The 16,702-nt window shown below is 30.3% G+C and overlaps 2 protein-coding genes across 2 annotated transcripts; both read right to left on the reverse strand.

Annotated features, from left to right (window-relative positions):
• Positions 1 to 1,987: 1,987 nt before the first annotated feature.
• LOC133688840 (SPX domain-containing protein 1-like) lies at positions 1,988 to 4,458 on the reverse strand. Its single transcript, XM_062108461.1, has 3 exons — positions 4,060 to 4,458; positions 2,919 to 3,045; positions 1,988 to 2,828 (listed from the first exon to the last, which is right to left on the reverse strand). The coding sequence occupies exons 1-3, from the start codon at positions 4,402 to 4,404 to the stop codon at positions 2,395 to 2,397; spliced, it is 906 nt and encodes a 301-aa protein (XP_061964445.1). The 5' UTR covers positions 4,405 to 4,458; the 3' UTR covers positions 1,988 to 2,394.
• An 8,235-nt stretch (positions 4,459 to 12,693) lies between these two features.
• LOC133690233 (ethylene-responsive transcription factor WIN1-like) lies at positions 12,694 to 14,002 on the reverse strand. Its single transcript, XM_062110461.1, has 2 exons — positions 13,634 to 14,002; positions 12,694 to 13,475 (listed from the first exon to the last, which is right to left on the reverse strand). Exons 1-2 carry the CDS (start codon positions 13,711 to 13,713, stop codon positions 12,929 to 12,931), a joined length of 627 nt encoding a protein of 208 aa, XP_061966445.1. The 5' UTR covers positions 13,714 to 14,002; the 3' UTR covers positions 12,694 to 12,928.
• Between the last annotated feature and the right edge of the window lie 2,700 nt (positions 14,003 to 16,702).

Consider the following 16,702-nt stretch of genomic DNA (forward strand, 5'->3'; position numbering starts at 1 on the left):
AAAAGATTGCTTGAAAATACAAAGCATAACTTAAAACTTTCTTTGCTTTTCACTTGTCTGATTCCTTCCAAAGCTTGATGAGAAGCTGAAATTCTTTAGTTGTTTTTAAACTAGTAGGTTCATGGTTCACTCTCACGTTTGGCACATCCAGCTTGTAAGTATTTTGTCATTGAGTTTTCTTTGCTTGGCAACGAAGGTATTAATTCAAACATTTTCGCCAGGACGAATCTTCCGAAAATGGGCGTCTAATTCATACTCGATCAAGCAAATCCTTGACCATTTGGGAGACTCCACAGGGTTTTCCTTTGTTTTTTAATTAATTGTCTTGAACAAATATAAATATGATCTAGGAAAGCACATTGTCTTTCTAATTGTTTTCTTTGGATTGACACATCAATTAACCGATAATACTTTTTTGGGGGTAGATGATCAAGAAGGTGTTGGGTCGACAGGTTAGTGGCCAGCAGTCTAATTTCCATTTTTTGCTTGGAAGGTACCCTACCATTACACCACAAATTTATATCCCATGAATTAATCCATGGTTTCAGCAGTTTTCACATGCCTTTAGAGGCAGAATATATATATATATATATATATATATATATATATATATATATATATATTTCAACAACATTATTTGTGATGCAAAGTCGGAATTTCTAGTTCTTGAAGACGTGGAAATCACTTACTAATCCCAACCAATCTTCAGGTACAAGCATATAGTAACAATAAAATTAATGGGCAAAAAGACAACAAATTAAAGGATGGAAAACGTGGAGAAAATGGTTTTTTCAGGAAAAAGAAAAAGGTGCATACCTAATTAACCCAACATATAAGAATATCAATGCACAATTATATTTGAATTTTGATTGATCAAGTGCAGCGAAAACCAATGGAGCATTACATGCATGCATTAAATCCAATACACTTTGCTCAAGCAAAGGAGAAGGCTGATAATCAGAACCTGCTTCCAAAGAAACCCAAAAAGGTAGCTGAAGCAGCCTCAACACAAGGCTGGGCCAGAATCTCAACCCCACAACCTCTGCTCTGTTTTTCAAACATCTCTCTCTCTCTCTCTCTCTCTCTCTCTCTCTCTCTCTCTCCACACACACACACACACACACACACACACACACGCAGCACCACCTGCAGTCAAAAATTTTAACACACAAAAAGATGCTTATATTTATAAAAAAGTAAGAAAAACGAGTTATTAACTAGATTGGATTTAAGAAGTAGTCTAATAATTTAATTTAAACTCCAAGTAATGATGATGACAGATGAATTATAAAAAAAAATATTTTACAACAATCGATAAAAATAAATGAGTTATTGATATTATATTCAGAAGAAAAAGAAAAAGAAAATATTGATAACCCTGCATTATAGATATCGCTTATCACCAAAAAAAAAAAAAAAACAACTTGTTGAAATGGTTCAAATCCAATCATAAAATTTTGAACGGCAACATAAAAAAAGTCACATGCATTGCTAGAGTAATATACAAAAAAAATAAAAAAATCAAGCAAAATAAAATGAAGTAAGCATCAACCAATATCCAATATATAAATTCTATTTAATTTAAGGATAAAATGTATTTTAAAAAAATTGACTTAAGAAAGAATAATAAATAAAAAGATATGAGGTAAATCAATTAAATAAAAAAAACCAAGGTTATAGAAAGCATAAAAAAACAAAGCACAATTTTTAATTAAATAAATATTAAAAATAAACTAAAATACATTAACTTAAAAAATAATTAAAAAAAACTAAAGCACTCCTGGGCAAACTCTTCCGGATTTTAAGGTTTTAACGCACTCTAAATGGGTCCCCGAGCTTTCATCCATTACGTCCATGATTTCCAAGGCAAGCTCAAAACTGTGGACGGTTTACGCACATGACTCAGAACCTTCAAGGACAACGAAATCCAAATGCATGGGATCTCTATTATGCTCTAGAGATCTCTATTATGCTCTAGAAACCAGAGTGTCAAAAAGCAGTGGATCTTAATATTTATATATGTTCATGGAGAAGCTCATTTTGGCCTCATCCACTAAAGCATTACAGCTCGTAGCATTATCTTGGGGATTTTAGTCCTACTTGTGGTTTGTGGGGCTATATACTGGTGTTTTGGCAAAGGAGTTCGTTCCTTCGCTTAACTTCAGAACTGGAGCTCTCACCTGTATCGAATTCCGCACTCCCATCTTCCATCTATTAATTCAACCTCCTGAAGTTTGGACACATGGTTGCTTGAGCTTTTTACTAAACTACAGTTTCTTTTTATACTCAAAGGGGATTTAAAATACGAAAGGGAAAAAAAAAAAAGAGAGGAAATTTTACAAAATGGAGGGGGGGGGCAAGGCCAGTCCTGCATCCCTCCTCAAAATCCTGCTGCTACTTGGCTTCTTGTTCCAGTATAGGAACCTTTTTCCAAGTATCTTCCAAACCACTCATTTGAAGTGGTGGCAATGAAAAAACACTAACAGTGGAACTTTTGCTTCGAATTTCCTTCAGAACCCGCAATGCTGATATTGTGCTCTTCATATATGAACTCTCCATAAGTTCAATCTCTGCAAGTTCCTTGGGGAAACTGATTGTGGTAGTCGAAGAGGTTGAAGGATCACATAAGTCATCCCCGTCGGCTGCTTCAAAAGAAGATGGTGGTTCTCTCAATGGGAAAAGGCGGTCTAGCATTGCCTCGCATTCTTTAACAAGCTTGTAGAGCAAATCAGTGGTGAAGAAAGGCTGTCGCAAAACCCTCTGGATGAAGGGCAAGCGAATGAGAGCACCAGTTCTTTTATCATATTTCTTCAGTATTTTTACCAGTCCTGTTGAAAGCAAGCAAGATTAGCCATGATATATTTTTGTGCCAATATGATATGAGCAAGTTTAACAGCCAAGAGGAAGTATGTGAGTACCTGTATAGTTCAGAGCACTATAATTCTCCAGCAAAACCATCTCTCCATGGAAATCTACGATCTCCTTCCTAATTATTATCATCTCTTCATTGGAATTCTTTGCCTTTGCCACACTATCTTGCAACTCCTGCATCACAATCACAAGTTTTTCAATTTTCCTAGCCAAAGAGCAGATTCTATTTTTACTTAAGGTCCAAAAACAGATCACAAAAACCTAAGGCACTTTAGCATCTTATTCCTTTCTTGTTTAAGTGATCATTCAAAGCGATTAAACAAAGTATAAAGCGAACCCAAGTTTATTATTCTTAAGAATCTCTACCCACCATCCTAAATAAATACAGTCCACAGATTTGAAAAACCAACCTCAAACTCCTCAACTATGACTCTCTAAAGAATCTGTTTAAAATCTCTACACTAAGTCATAGCTTGAACATCTAGCCTAAACAAATGTCTTCTCACATCAATGTCTAGCCCAACACAAAATCTATACATTAGGTAATTAAAAGAAAAAACAATGTTCTTCATTATAATCACCACAAGAAGACATGATTAACAACTATTTAAGTTACTTCCAGGGGCAAATCAAAAGCTACAAATGCATTAAAATATCTCCTAGCACTTGCAGGCCATGTAGCTCTACAAGTGTAAAGCTTCAACAACATGATAAGTAGAGTGTGATATATTCTTCCAAATTTTGATCATCACAATTATAACATAAGAATTCATTGGTTGAAATATATTTTCTTACCAACTAATGTTGCCATCCGATCCATTAGCAAACACCCAATGGGTCCTAATATATATTTATGCTTCAACTTGTAGCGTTGATTAATTAGACGGTACAGAGAATATACCAAAGCACAATTCCCTGACTACCACTACTCCACATTTATTAGGGGGTGCGCGCCAGTTGTCGATACCACCACAGCTGGCAACTTACGGTTTTAACTGTACGTTACAGTATAAACAGATCCCATGCTAAAAACGACACCGTTTCATTAACGAATTTCACTAATCAACGCTGTTATGTTCACTAATTCATCATTAACAGTTTTAATTTTCTCTAATCGACTCGGAAAATAAGAGGTTTTCTCAGAAACCAAACAGATTGTATAAGAAAATTGAAAAAAAAAAAAGGTACCTTTAATCTGATGATGTACTCTTCTTCTTTCTCAACAAAAAAACTGTTAAACTTCTCAAGCTCATCTTCTAACAGCTTAATAAAATCAATCTCTTCCCTTGTCATATTTACTTCCTTGCTATCTGCTCCACCACCGTCCGTACAATCACCACCACCAGCATCAGCAGAGGCGGCAGACAATCTCGGTTTTTTCATTGGCCGGGAGTCTCCATTGTTCTTGCTTGTGTTGTTGTTTGGTTCGATGAGTTTCAATCTTTTCTTGAGTTCTTTGTAAGAGAGAAACTTGTCTCTCCATTCAGGTAATGTTTCTTCAATCTGATTGCTTAAGCTTTTTCCGAATTTCATTTTGAGAGAAGAGTATTTGGTTGCTGAGAAAACAAGAAAGAAAGTGGGAGAATGAGAGAAAGTGAAGGAGAGGGGGAGATATAACGGTAAAGAGAAGAATATTCGAGAGGTTAGTATTGGAATATCCGATTTTGAGTTTACATTTATTTTCTAGAAAAGGTATATCTCTGGTTTTATACTTTATCCAGAGACACCAGATTAATTGTTTATTTTATTAGTTGTGTAAAGTACGTGTTGGTCCCTGAGGTTTCAGTAATGGCCCACTTCATCCTTTATTGTTCCGATTCTTCCAATGCTAAATCTGGATTTTTCAAAAGATTCCAAATTGGTAATTTCCAATAGAAAGTAATGGAATGCCATAAGTTTTAATCATTTTCTTTTAATATTTCTTTATTTTTAGTTTTTTTAATACGAGATTCTATATAATCCATATAAATGTACTGTAATTTGTGAGTGCTGAAAACAATTCCATTTCTCTGCCATTCGTCGCATCATTCATTTTGAAGATAAAAGAAGAAAGATAATAATAATATATATATATATATATATATATATATATATATATATATATAATTGTAGCAGCTGGCTACTAGCCAGCCAGTAGCCGAAACCGTGCCCAAGCTAAGCCTAATGACCTTTGCTCATTTACGACGCATGGTATAATTCCAAGGGATTGAAGAATATCCATGCCCTGTTGATCAATAACTACAGATAATATTCTCTAAAAAGCTCAAAAATAAAATAAAATAAAAGGCCAAAAAATGCATGGCCCAGATCACTTACAAACTGCCACCTTCTATTACATGAGATGTTTTTTAGTGGAAAAGAGTGGGGAAATCTCGACCAATTGGAAGGGTAATTGGCTATAAGAATTTATTATATTTTAAGAGATGCATTTTTGAAATGGTTGGAAGAAAAATTTCCGTCAAAAATATATTTATAATTAAATTAAAACAAATATTACTATTTTTAAAATAAATGAGTATCATTGTTTTAAAATCTAACCTGAAATGACAGGTTGTCTTGTCATCCAGTGTCTAAACCGGATCAAGTTTCAATAAAAATAGAAGGAGAATTGATCCGATATAACTCACTTAAAAATTAAAGTTGATCTATAACCCAACCAGCTCAGAAAGACCTGGACAAACCCCGTTGTTCTTTTAATTTTTACTTAAAATGATATATTTTTATTTTTTTATAAAATAAAAAGATTCAAGCAACTAAAATTAACCAATCTAATTTTTAACTTGGAACTTACCACAGGCCAGCTCTCAGGTTCAAAAACTATATAGGTCATATCAAACATATATATTAAATACGTTTTATCTCAGTTTAAATTTAAATTACCTTTATAACCTGGCCAGTGAAATGTAAATTTAATAAATCAAGAAATTAGTGATTCGATTGGAGTTTAATAACTTGGAAAAATGGGGTTCAGTCAAACCGAAATCAAGAGCATGAACTGGACTCTCTATAGACGTTAAAATTGAAGAGTGTGCACGTGGCCACATGTGGAATTTAAGTTCCTGGACCGTTTAGCCCTTTGGAGGATTCGGATCTCTTAAGGGGATATTCCCGGCTTGGAATCCAAAATGGGTTGGAAGTAGCCCACACAAATGGGAAAAGTTCATTTTTGAAAAATATTTTCTTCTTTTGACCGACATTGATTCTCACATGTTGTCGAGTAAGGCACCTATTCTCTGTGGAATTTATAAAGAAATATCAAAGAATTATCCCAAGTGCGATTCAATTTTATTATATATATATATAAAAAAAAATATATTTCAAACAAGCATAAAATAAAACCCTTTTGTCATATGACATGAAATATATGCGTGTACTTGATAAACTAATAAATAAATAATGCTATGATTAGTTTAATTTTTTATTTATTCAAACTTTGAGTCCATATCAAGATGATTTCATTACAGTCCTTTAGATGCATAGGACTAATGTAAGAGTGTTATTTAAATACTAGTTTATTTCAAAGTTAAATACCTTTATATCTTGGGGCGGAGCTGGAATTACATAATAGAAAGAATCAAAATTTAAAATATAATTTATTATTAAAAAACTTATCTATTTAAAATAAAAATATATTATATTATTTTATATTTAAACACTAAAAATTTAAAATATTTTGTAGGGACCCGGGTCCTTACTCCCCTTCTCTTGATTCCGCCGCTCCATACATCCAACCCATGAAAAAGTACAAAATCTTCTTTTAAAATTAAATGATTAGTAATTTCACACGATTTTTCTCTTCCCTGAGATCGATGTCTCTTGAGAAATTATTCCGAGATAGTAATCAATCTCTTGGTAAAAGTGAAGCGAATAAAAATAACTACTTTTTTTTATTACGTATTTTGAAAGCTTAGGAAATGCCACTAGAAGAGGAAAAAGCTGAAAGCATGGCATATTCTTTCTTTGATGCCTTTGTGCTCCCATGATTCCTGGATTAGAAATTTATAATTGGGGTTGAATGTCCATCCCACCGTTGTTTAAATGGTAATTATTTAAAAGTATTTTTAAAGTGTTTTTTTATTTGGAAATGTATTAAAATAATATTAATTTTATTTTTAAAAAAATTATTTTTAACATCAAGATAATAAAAAAAAATTAAAATAAAAAAATTTTAAGACTTACCCAACCACGTTAAGAACGCAATAACATACGGTCTTGATCTCTTTGTCATGCTCCCTCGATAGGTAGCTGGGGCCTTTCGGTGGTTGAGAGCTGAGACTTAAACAATATTAAATTAATTATTATTATTATTTAAAAAAAAACAGCTTTATTAGTAAAAGTGTTTTTCATGAGATTAATTATCAGATCAGTTTTTGTGCATTCACATGGAATTTACTCTTCTAATCTCGTAAAAACAAACATCTTATTCATTTATGATTATAATTAGAATTAAAATTTATAAAAAATATTTATTTTTTATAATTTGATTTGAGATTTGAATTACAAGGATTAGGCCGTCGTTTGGTATTGTTTTCCATAGCAAAGGTTAATAAAAATATTTTTTTATAATCTAATTTGAGATTTGAATAATGAGGATGCCCTCGTTTGGTATTCTAAATTTTGAATTGTTTTTATTTAAAATTATTTTTTAAATTTTTTAGATTGTTTTAATGTATTAATATTAAAAATAATTTTTTTAAAATAAAAAATATATTATTTTAATATTTTTTCGAGTAAGAATTATTTTAAAAATTAAAACACGTTCCCTCAACCATCAGAAAAACCCATGTTAAATTATTTTAAAAGTTTTTTCATATATTCAAGTTAATTTATTGGATAATAATCGTTTATCAGTAGTTGTCTAGCCAGTACAGATACAACGAAAAACCAGAGCACTTGTCTTTAAGCTTTATCTTCATTTTCTTGTTAATTTTATCGGTTGTATTTTTTTTTTCTTTTGCCTATTAACATTAATGTTTTTCAATTGAATTTCAAAAAATAATCTACATTGAGATTAGTAAAAAAATAAATAATATTTCTCATGTTATCTATGATTTAGTGAGTATTTGGGAGTGTATTACTTTCTGTTAAAACTAGAACCAAATAACATATTTTTTTTATCAATTTTAAGGGATGTAGCTTAATTAGTCAGGTTTTAGGTTTGCTCTTTAGAAATTATTAGTTCAAGTCTTACACATCTTAGAGTCACTGAAGATTTACATGTTTGTTAACTTCAGAACTTGTAAAATTAATTAAATTACACATAAACTGGCCGAACATCTTATTAATAAATAAATAAAAAGGTTATCATGGGATTGAAGACAAACCAGTTATATGTTTTCAGTTTTCATTAGTGCACTCCTTTATCAGATTGTCTGATTATTAAATACCTTAGATCAATCGGTTCATCACAATCATCCATCGTCCACGATGGATTGCTCGTAAGTGATCTTTCTAGAAAATTTGAGATTTACAAGAGAAGATTTTAGGTTTAAATACTGTCAAAGATGGAAGTTGAAATTCAGGAATTGAGATAGGTACATATACTTCTCACTATATGATTCAAAACACATATGCTCTCCGTTGAATTACCAGTATATATATATATTAGTTGGTACATCCATATTAGGCTGCGGGTAAGATAATTTCAAGTAATTTATAACACAAAATAAAAAGAAGGTGACAACCTTTTAAAGGCATTTTTCTAGAATCATATTTTTTTAATTAAGAAATGGAAAGATAGTCGCTAACAATAATTTAAAGATTAAAGAAGAAAATTGATATTCTTTATAAGAAACAAAAAATAGATGCACAACATATATTTTATCTCAGCTATATTTTCATTTTATACATTTTCTTTTATTTATCTTTAGGGTTAATAATTATACTCGTTAACTATATATGATTTTTGTTCAAATAAATAAATCGTGCAAATACAACTAATTTATTTAAAATTTGAGATGAGAAAAATTCATAGATAAATTAAAATAATTTTTTAAGAATATTATAAAATTATATATAACAAAGATTAATTATTAATTAAAAAAAATTTAAACTAAACAATTTTTAAAATGATAAAAAATAAATAAGAGATGTGATATTAATTAAAAAATCAATTAAAAAACAAGAAAAATGAGAGATCACATATTACTAGACCTAGCAAACCAAGTCCACACACTATGATTTTTTATTTTAAAGAATCATACGTTCTATTTCTTTTATATATAGATGAAACGCAAACACTGTGCCATCCATTTCTGCATTTTCTGGTCATTTTCAATGATTAGAAAATCAAAGTCCAAGCATTTAGACATAAAAATAATATCTTAGAAACTTAACTAAATATATTTTGAGGCCTAAAACACCATTTAATTAGTTAAAAACTCAAAGTCAAAAAAAAAAACAAACAAATAGGTCCTTTTCTATTTTTTTACATGTTTATAGGGAGAAACCACCTCCTATGAATTTTCTTCTTTATAACCGACCCATTAACAACAATTTCGACTATTTTGGTTGTTAAAATATGACTAATCAATCATTTTTTTTTATCATTTTTCAATAACTTTCTTTTTTTTTCTATCATATTTAGGGATTGAAACATTATAAAAATAAAATATTAAACTAAAACGTAAATTGCTGACATTATAAAATAAATGCCCAATTGAATAATGAAACAATATCCTAGGTATAATTTTAATTACTTTATTATAATGATTTTTGATTGGGTCATTTGATTTTAAATAAAGTATTTTGTTGGTGTAATTCCTTATTTTTTATTAATATATTTTTCTCAACAAAAAAATATAGCTTTTTTTTGCTACGTTATTTATTTGATAAAGACCAAAAGCAATTAGAATAAATTTGGACAATATGAAATGAGGATAAAAATGGTATCTCTTTAATTAAAACCTTTTTATCTTATTAATGTGATTTTTTGAGATTTTTTTATCACTATAATATTTATTTTTTTATAAAAAAAATAATATCAAAATCATAAAAACAAGTTTTAATTGAAAAAAAAGCATTTTAATAATTCTAATGCAGATGTATTAAAAATATAAGAATAATACATTGCTCATGCTATGCAGTGAAGAAATTTATAGAGTTTATTTTTTTAATTTTATTTGAAAACTAAGTAAAAATACAACGGTACTTTATGCTTAATGTATTTTTAATTAATTTATTTTGATAAAACTTAATAAGGTTCTGATACTGTGTTAAAAATTTAACTATCTCAACTCAATAATTTAAACTGTTAGATAAGGTTTAAAATATAATTTATATTACTCTCTAGTATATTATTAATTTCTAAAATTCAGCCACAAATGATATCTTGATTATATAAGTTGTAAAATGTAAAACGAGCCCCAGCTACCTTCCATCTTGCAAGAATTGAGAATTCTCTGACAAGGCAAATTTTCCAGAAGATTTAAGTTAGATACATCTTTCCATCTACTTAATTCAAATGATTGAAAGTTTCCCATCATCGTACGATCGGTCTTATGAAAATTGGCGTTGGAAAATTGACATTAAATTAAATATTCCAACACAATTGAATTAAGTTATATATATATAAAACTTAATTCAACTGTGTTGGAATATTTAATTTAATGTCAATTTTCCAATGCTACTTAATTTGTCAAATGATTGAAAGTTTCTCAACATCGTACGATTCTATGAGAATTGGCATTAGAAAATTGACATTGTGGTTTATTGAAGACGGAAAATGCCATTCCTAGCTATTTGATTCGATCAAGTATTTGTTCTAACTAGCATATATGACAAGGATGCGTTTGAAAACTGACCTTTGATTTTTTTCGAAAAGTATTGATACCTACAATTCGATGTGACAAAAGGTATAAATATTCTTCTTTAAAATAACAAGATCAACTTAGATTAAAATAGTCAGTAACTATTGATGCTAGATAATTAATCTCGTTGGTGGAATTATTCAGCATTGTTTCAGATTATTTAATTTGAGATTCTATTATTTTGGGATGAAAGAAATAGCTGAATTAATTATATATTATGCTTTTAAAATTAAATGTTGTCTATAAATTCTAAGCTTCATAAGATATCGATCCATTATAATCAATATATAATAATTACGAGATGTTTTTTTTTAATTTAAATATTGCCCTTATATATGGGACATGATCAAGTTCCATGCCATGTCCTTCTTGTTGGAAAACTGTATAATGTCTGAGGTGGACTAATCGTTGTCTTGAAATCTTGTATGTTAGTTAACTCGTCCACATTATCATAGATAGATAGATAGATAGATATATCTTTTGATTAATTATTTTTTAAATAATTATCTTTTGATTAACGCACCTGATTATTATATATATATATATATATATCACTTGTTCTGTATCACCCTCTCCAAGACCGAAAATGATCCATTTGAATGAAATGAATGTGAACTTTTTTTTTCTTTTTAATTTATAGGATTCTATTTCTTTCCATTTAATTAAAAAGGAGTAGATATTGGCTTGAAAATAAGGGTAATCCTATTCTATCTTTAAAATTTTAAATTATGTATTTCATAAACTAAAACTCAAGGGTTGATTTTAATGTTAAAAAAATATAATTTCTTCTCAATCATAGATTCACAACATAAAGGATTCAAACATAAAAAACTGGTATGTAAATATTTTAAACAATTAAAAAAGTTTGAATATATAAAACCTTCATTTTAGAAATTCTCATCAAATATTAAAAACTCAATAAATCCATAGGTTGATAATAAATTTAATTCAATCAATCAAATTGGTTGTGTTTTGTGGAAATGATGTATTTCTAATAAACTGAATGTAGTAATAATTATTTTTAAAGTGTTTTTTTATTTCAAAATACATCAAATTAAAGTTTTTTTTTATTTTTTTAAATTATTTTTAATATAAGTACATCAAAAAATAATAATTTGAAGTAAAAAAAATTTAAACTTTTTCACAGATACTTTTGAAATACAAAAACAAACAAGATCATGTGTGTGCCTAAACTGAAACGTTGGTTTGATGAGTTTCGTTGCCCCTTCCCAATCTGCAATTGTTCTTAGTTGGCAAATAATAAAATCCAACATTGTCTATGGAGAAAAATGCATAGCTACTATATAAACTTCATTGATTTTTTTTTCTTAGTTGGGTACTCTAGCTTTTTTATATATCAATTTACTTGTTTGATGGAATAATTCAATTCTTGATTTTATTTTTCAGTGGAGTATTTTAACTCTTGATTTTCTTCAATCAAGCGGTAAAAATCTTTATAAATAATATTTTGGATATATTCTCTTTGTTCTAAAAGTGCCATGCATGTTATTGTTTAATTAATGGTCAATTGATCAATATTTGGAGAGTTTAAATATTATATTAAAAAATAAATTAAGTTAGAAATTTGATTGTAGAAGTTAAAAAAATAATAATAATCATGTACTGTGCATGCATTTTTCTCATACTTAACGTGATCTTTCTTAAAGTAGTAATGTTATAGGCACACAGTAGTGACTTCCCAAATAGTATATTTTAATAATTAATAATAGCAGTAGTAAAAATAAATATATGTTACAGCGAATAAAGCACTTTTGCTCTCGTATGCTGCTGTCTATTTTGCATTTGCTTTGTTGGGGCCAGGCAACTATATATCAACTGATCGATAGCTGGACACCCAGTAAGTATGATCCATTGATCAATCTCCAACCTTAATTTCATTCGTATCTCAAATCACAGAAAATAAGTATGAATTGACACTCTATAACAATAATCATATATGTTCATCATTTCTGCTTTTTAAAACACACACACACATTTATACGAAATTGAATCCTTTATTTTTCAATAAACACATAACAATACTTGTTAATTAATTATATAAACACGTAACAACTGGTTCTCCAGTACCCTTTCGTAATCTGACACAGAAATATTTATATATGTATAATTATTTGGGTTATACTAATTAGAATAATAATGTCACATGCAATCCTACACACACTTGATCACTTCCTTAAACCAAGCACACAAACTCACAGAAATCCCATGATCATAAAGACCATAGATAGCTAAAGAAAAAAGCTGCCATCTTCATGATCTTGAACCCCAAAAGGAGGGCTAGGACAGTTCCTGTTAAGAAGCTCTTCAACCATTTGCAGTGCCACTCTCTCTTCTTTATCCATTTCTTCTCTCCATTCTGGTCCTGATATCCCTCCTGGAGACTGATCAGGCAATGGCAATGCACTCTTAGAAACTTGGCTCTCATCTCTCTTTCCAAGCTGCACTGTCATGACCCAATTTGAGTCAGACCGCTGACCAGCACGCTTTTGCCAAACCCCAATGGAATTCTCAGTGTCAAGCCTCAAACAAGTCATTGATGGTGATGGTGCCTTGCTGCACTTTCTTAGCTTGGCATGGAGGATCTGGGACAAACCATTTGGTGGTGTTGTGAGTGAAGGTTGATGATCACTTGATTTTGGGTCATCTTCATTCGAAGTTTGAGGCATGGGAAAGTTAGTTTTCGCATTACGGCCACTCATCAAGATTGCAGCTTGATCATAGGCCCTAGCCGCCTCTTCTGCTGTTTCAAAAGTTCCTAGCCATACCCTCCTCTTCCTGTTCCAAACATACCACAAATTAAAAAGCAAGAGCATTATATAATAAGATCTTATAATATTTGAAAGAATTAAACAAAAGTATAAGTAATTTAGACTCAGAGGTAGAAAATATAAGAGAACATAGCTAGATGGGTTCGGTAAAGGAAGCTAGCTTACAATAAAGGGTGTCTAATTTCAGAAACCCAAGAACCCCAACGTCGCTGCCTCACCCCCCTGAACTTTTTTGATGGCACCATGTTGGGGGGGGGGGGGGATGGGATCGGAGAGGGAGAGGGAGAGAGGGAGAGACTTTTCACTGACAAAAGAAGAGAGAGAGAGAGAGAGACTTTTCAGTACTGACAAAAGAAGAGAGAGAGAGAGAGAGAGACTTTTCGGTACTGACAAAAGAAGAGTATGGAAGAGTTCAGAGATGATTGAAGTACAGCAAAGATTGCTTGAGATCCTGAGAAGATATAGAGAAGAGATATGCTATTCCATGCTAGAGAGCACATTGTAGTCGAACTAGAAGCTTTTCACCATGAAGCTTGGAGTATTGAATAAGATCACCTACAACTTCACTCAAGTAAATATACCTACCCCAATTTAATAACCGGGGCTTGCTTTGCATGCAATATAGTACTGTACTAGCTAAGGCTTTTATGCCAAAAGGAAAGCAAGATTGAATCTGATGATGGGATGATAGTACGTCAGTAATTATTTACTGATCAGTATAGAATAATATTTGCCAATTTCGATAAAACATCAATACCAATTAGACTATTATTTAGGATACAATAATTTAAATCCAATTATTTAACCAGCATCGGCATCATTTCACAGCTGCCAATATTAATACGGTGACCATAACGAGTTAATAATTAATATCAGTCATTTTAAGCAACGCAGAGTTCTTGGTCTTCCCTGATTCATATGCATCTGATATATATGATTACTGCAGATTAATGGCTAAAGTTATAGAGCAACATTTGATGCAAATTACAGTGGAGTTAGGGGATCATGGGTACGTACAGTGCTGCCTAGGGATCATTGTCATCCCTTTTATTTTGAACAATTATTGTCCTGCGTGCACAGACCACATGTAACTTCAAATGCACAACTAAAGAGTTAATGTAGGTGGTTAAAAACTCAGTAGATAGTAATGCTTCTGGACCCCTTCGATAATGATATGCACGTGTCCACCATTTATATATACGTGGAGCTAGCTAAATATAGAGCCCTTTTTTTTAAAATGTAACACCTGCCATGTTTTTTCTTTTTCTTTTTTCAAACTAGCACAAATGAAAAAAATAATTGGAAGAACAACATTGCATTATTCCTAAACTAGTTTTTCTTAATAGATTTTATATTCTATTAAAGAAACTTAATTATGTATTTTATTGTAGAAAAGAATAATTAAGAATCGAACTAACCAATTGCCCCTTGATTTTTTTTTTAATTACAAAAGAATAAACAGAAGTTTCCTAAATGTATAAGAATTTTTTTTATTTCTTAAAATAAAAAAATAGATAGATTTTGTTCACCCAAACGTTTATAAATTTTCTTAAAAAATAAAAATAAACATTTATTATCACCTTTATCATTATTACTAATATTAGCATCACCACCACCACTACCTACTACTACAACCACCACCACCATCACTATCACTACTACTATTATCACTACCACTATTACTATTATCATTGGTATTACTATTACTATAGTTATTATTATAAATGTTATTAATATTGTTGTTGCTATTGTTACCCATTTTTTACCCTATAAAAAATCAAGAAAAGAAAAAAGAAAAAAAAAGAAAAGAAAAATCCAAAATATAAGAGGATATACATGAAAAAAGCCTAGAAAATTATCCAAGTTGATGGTGACAGACCAGAATGACAAGTAGAAAAGTTGTCAAAATTAGCAATACGGAGGACCAATATATATAAAATTGACAAAATTAGCAACTCAATTCTGATTAATAAAGAGCCTATTTGGTGAAAATATTTTTATTTAAGGTAAAGAAATATAAATTTAAATAGATAAGGACTCAATGGGAATTTTTAAAGACTTAATTAATTTTATTAAGAACTTAATTGCAAGAAAAATTGATATTTGAAGTCGATTTAGGCTTAATTGGATAATAAATTAAACTCTGAAGGTCGATTTACAATTTTAAAGAGTTAGTTCGGTCAAATCAGGGGTTTAATTGCATAAATATTAAATTTTGATACGCAATTATTGACTTGATTGAAGAAATCCAAAATCAAGAACCAAACTAAAAAAGACATGTGAAAGTAGGGGCTGAAATTAACCAAATCATGGGTCAAATTAAAAAAAATTAAAAGTTTGATAGTCAATTAAGGGTCCAAGTACACAAATCAAAAATCAAGCAACAAGATAAAAATGATGGTAAACTTTGGTGCTAGTAATTGAGTCGGCAAGTGAGCAATCAAGAGTGTGAAGACAATTATGAGTGCAATTAAAAATAATTAGAATAATATTGACTAAAATAAAATATGTCACATCCTAATTTAAAAACCGTAATTTCTAGGATATAATCTTGACGACGTGTCGTTCAACTACTATTTAGCTTCTTCTTCTACAGTTTCGTGAGGTTTCTGACCACTTTTAGACCTGTAACCATCACCATTCAACTAAGAAACATCCCCTCTATAGAGATTAGTTACTCCCATAAATTATTTACATCTCATTTTTTCCAATGAACTCAACAACATCTTATCCCCGATCATCCATCACTGTATTTTCAGATTCTAAGCTGACCGGGTTGACACTTTCAAACGAATGAATATAGAGCTACAAACCTTCAAATCGAGTAAGGTTGAATCCAAATAAAAGATGTGCACCCCCTCTACCAAGATCAGGTGGTCTTCAACGATGATGACATTGTAGTTGCTCTAATGAAGCCTCGAAAGTGATTAACTCAGTCATCGATAGTTGTGATACCTATTTTATAAAACCACTAATCTTTTTCATGTGTTCACACTTCAAGTCTTTTCAATGGGTTCTTATCAAAAGTTGGTTATGTTTCTCTCAAGATCAAAAGGCTAGAAACAAGCTTCTTGGTCTCCAAGTTTGGAAAACCATTAAAATCTTCAAAAACCAAATTTGTTGCAAAACCACCATTGAAAAACAAACATAGGTATAGAGCTCATAATTGTGAAATGTACTTTAGAACCCTCTCATTTTGATCAAAGGGTTAAGCTTTGATCAATCTATGTTTAA

The sequence above is a fragment of the Populus nigra genome, chromosome 3 (genome assembly GCF_951802175.1).
Source record: "Populus nigra chromosome 3, ddPopNigr1.1, whole genome shotgun sequence".
NCBI lineage: Eukaryota > Viridiplantae > Streptophyta > Magnoliopsida > Malpighiales > Salicaceae > Populus > Populus nigra.

Bases quoted from the DNA above. Each gene is read 5' to 3' on its own strand.
- LOC133688840 (XM_062108461.1), bottom strand. From the start codon at position 4,404: ATGAAATTCGGAAAAAGCTTAAGCAATCAGATTGAAGAAACATTACCT. The intron at 3,046-4,059 runs GTACCTTTTTTT...ATTGTGATGCAG, and splicing joins AGTACATCATCAGATTAAAG to GAGTTGCAAGATAGTGTGGC. The intron at 2,829-2,918 runs GTACTCACATAC...TGCTTTCAACAG, and splicing joins TAGTGCTCTGAACTATACAG to GACTGGTAAAAATACTGAAG.
- LOC133690233 (XM_062110461.1), bottom strand. From the start codon at position 13,713: ATGGTGCCATCAAAAAAGTTCAGGGGGGTGAGGCAGCGACGTTGGGGT. The intron at 13,476-13,633 runs GTAAGCTAGCTT...TGTTTGGAACAG, and splicing joins GAAATTAGACACCCTTTATT to GAAGAGGAGGGTATGGCTAG.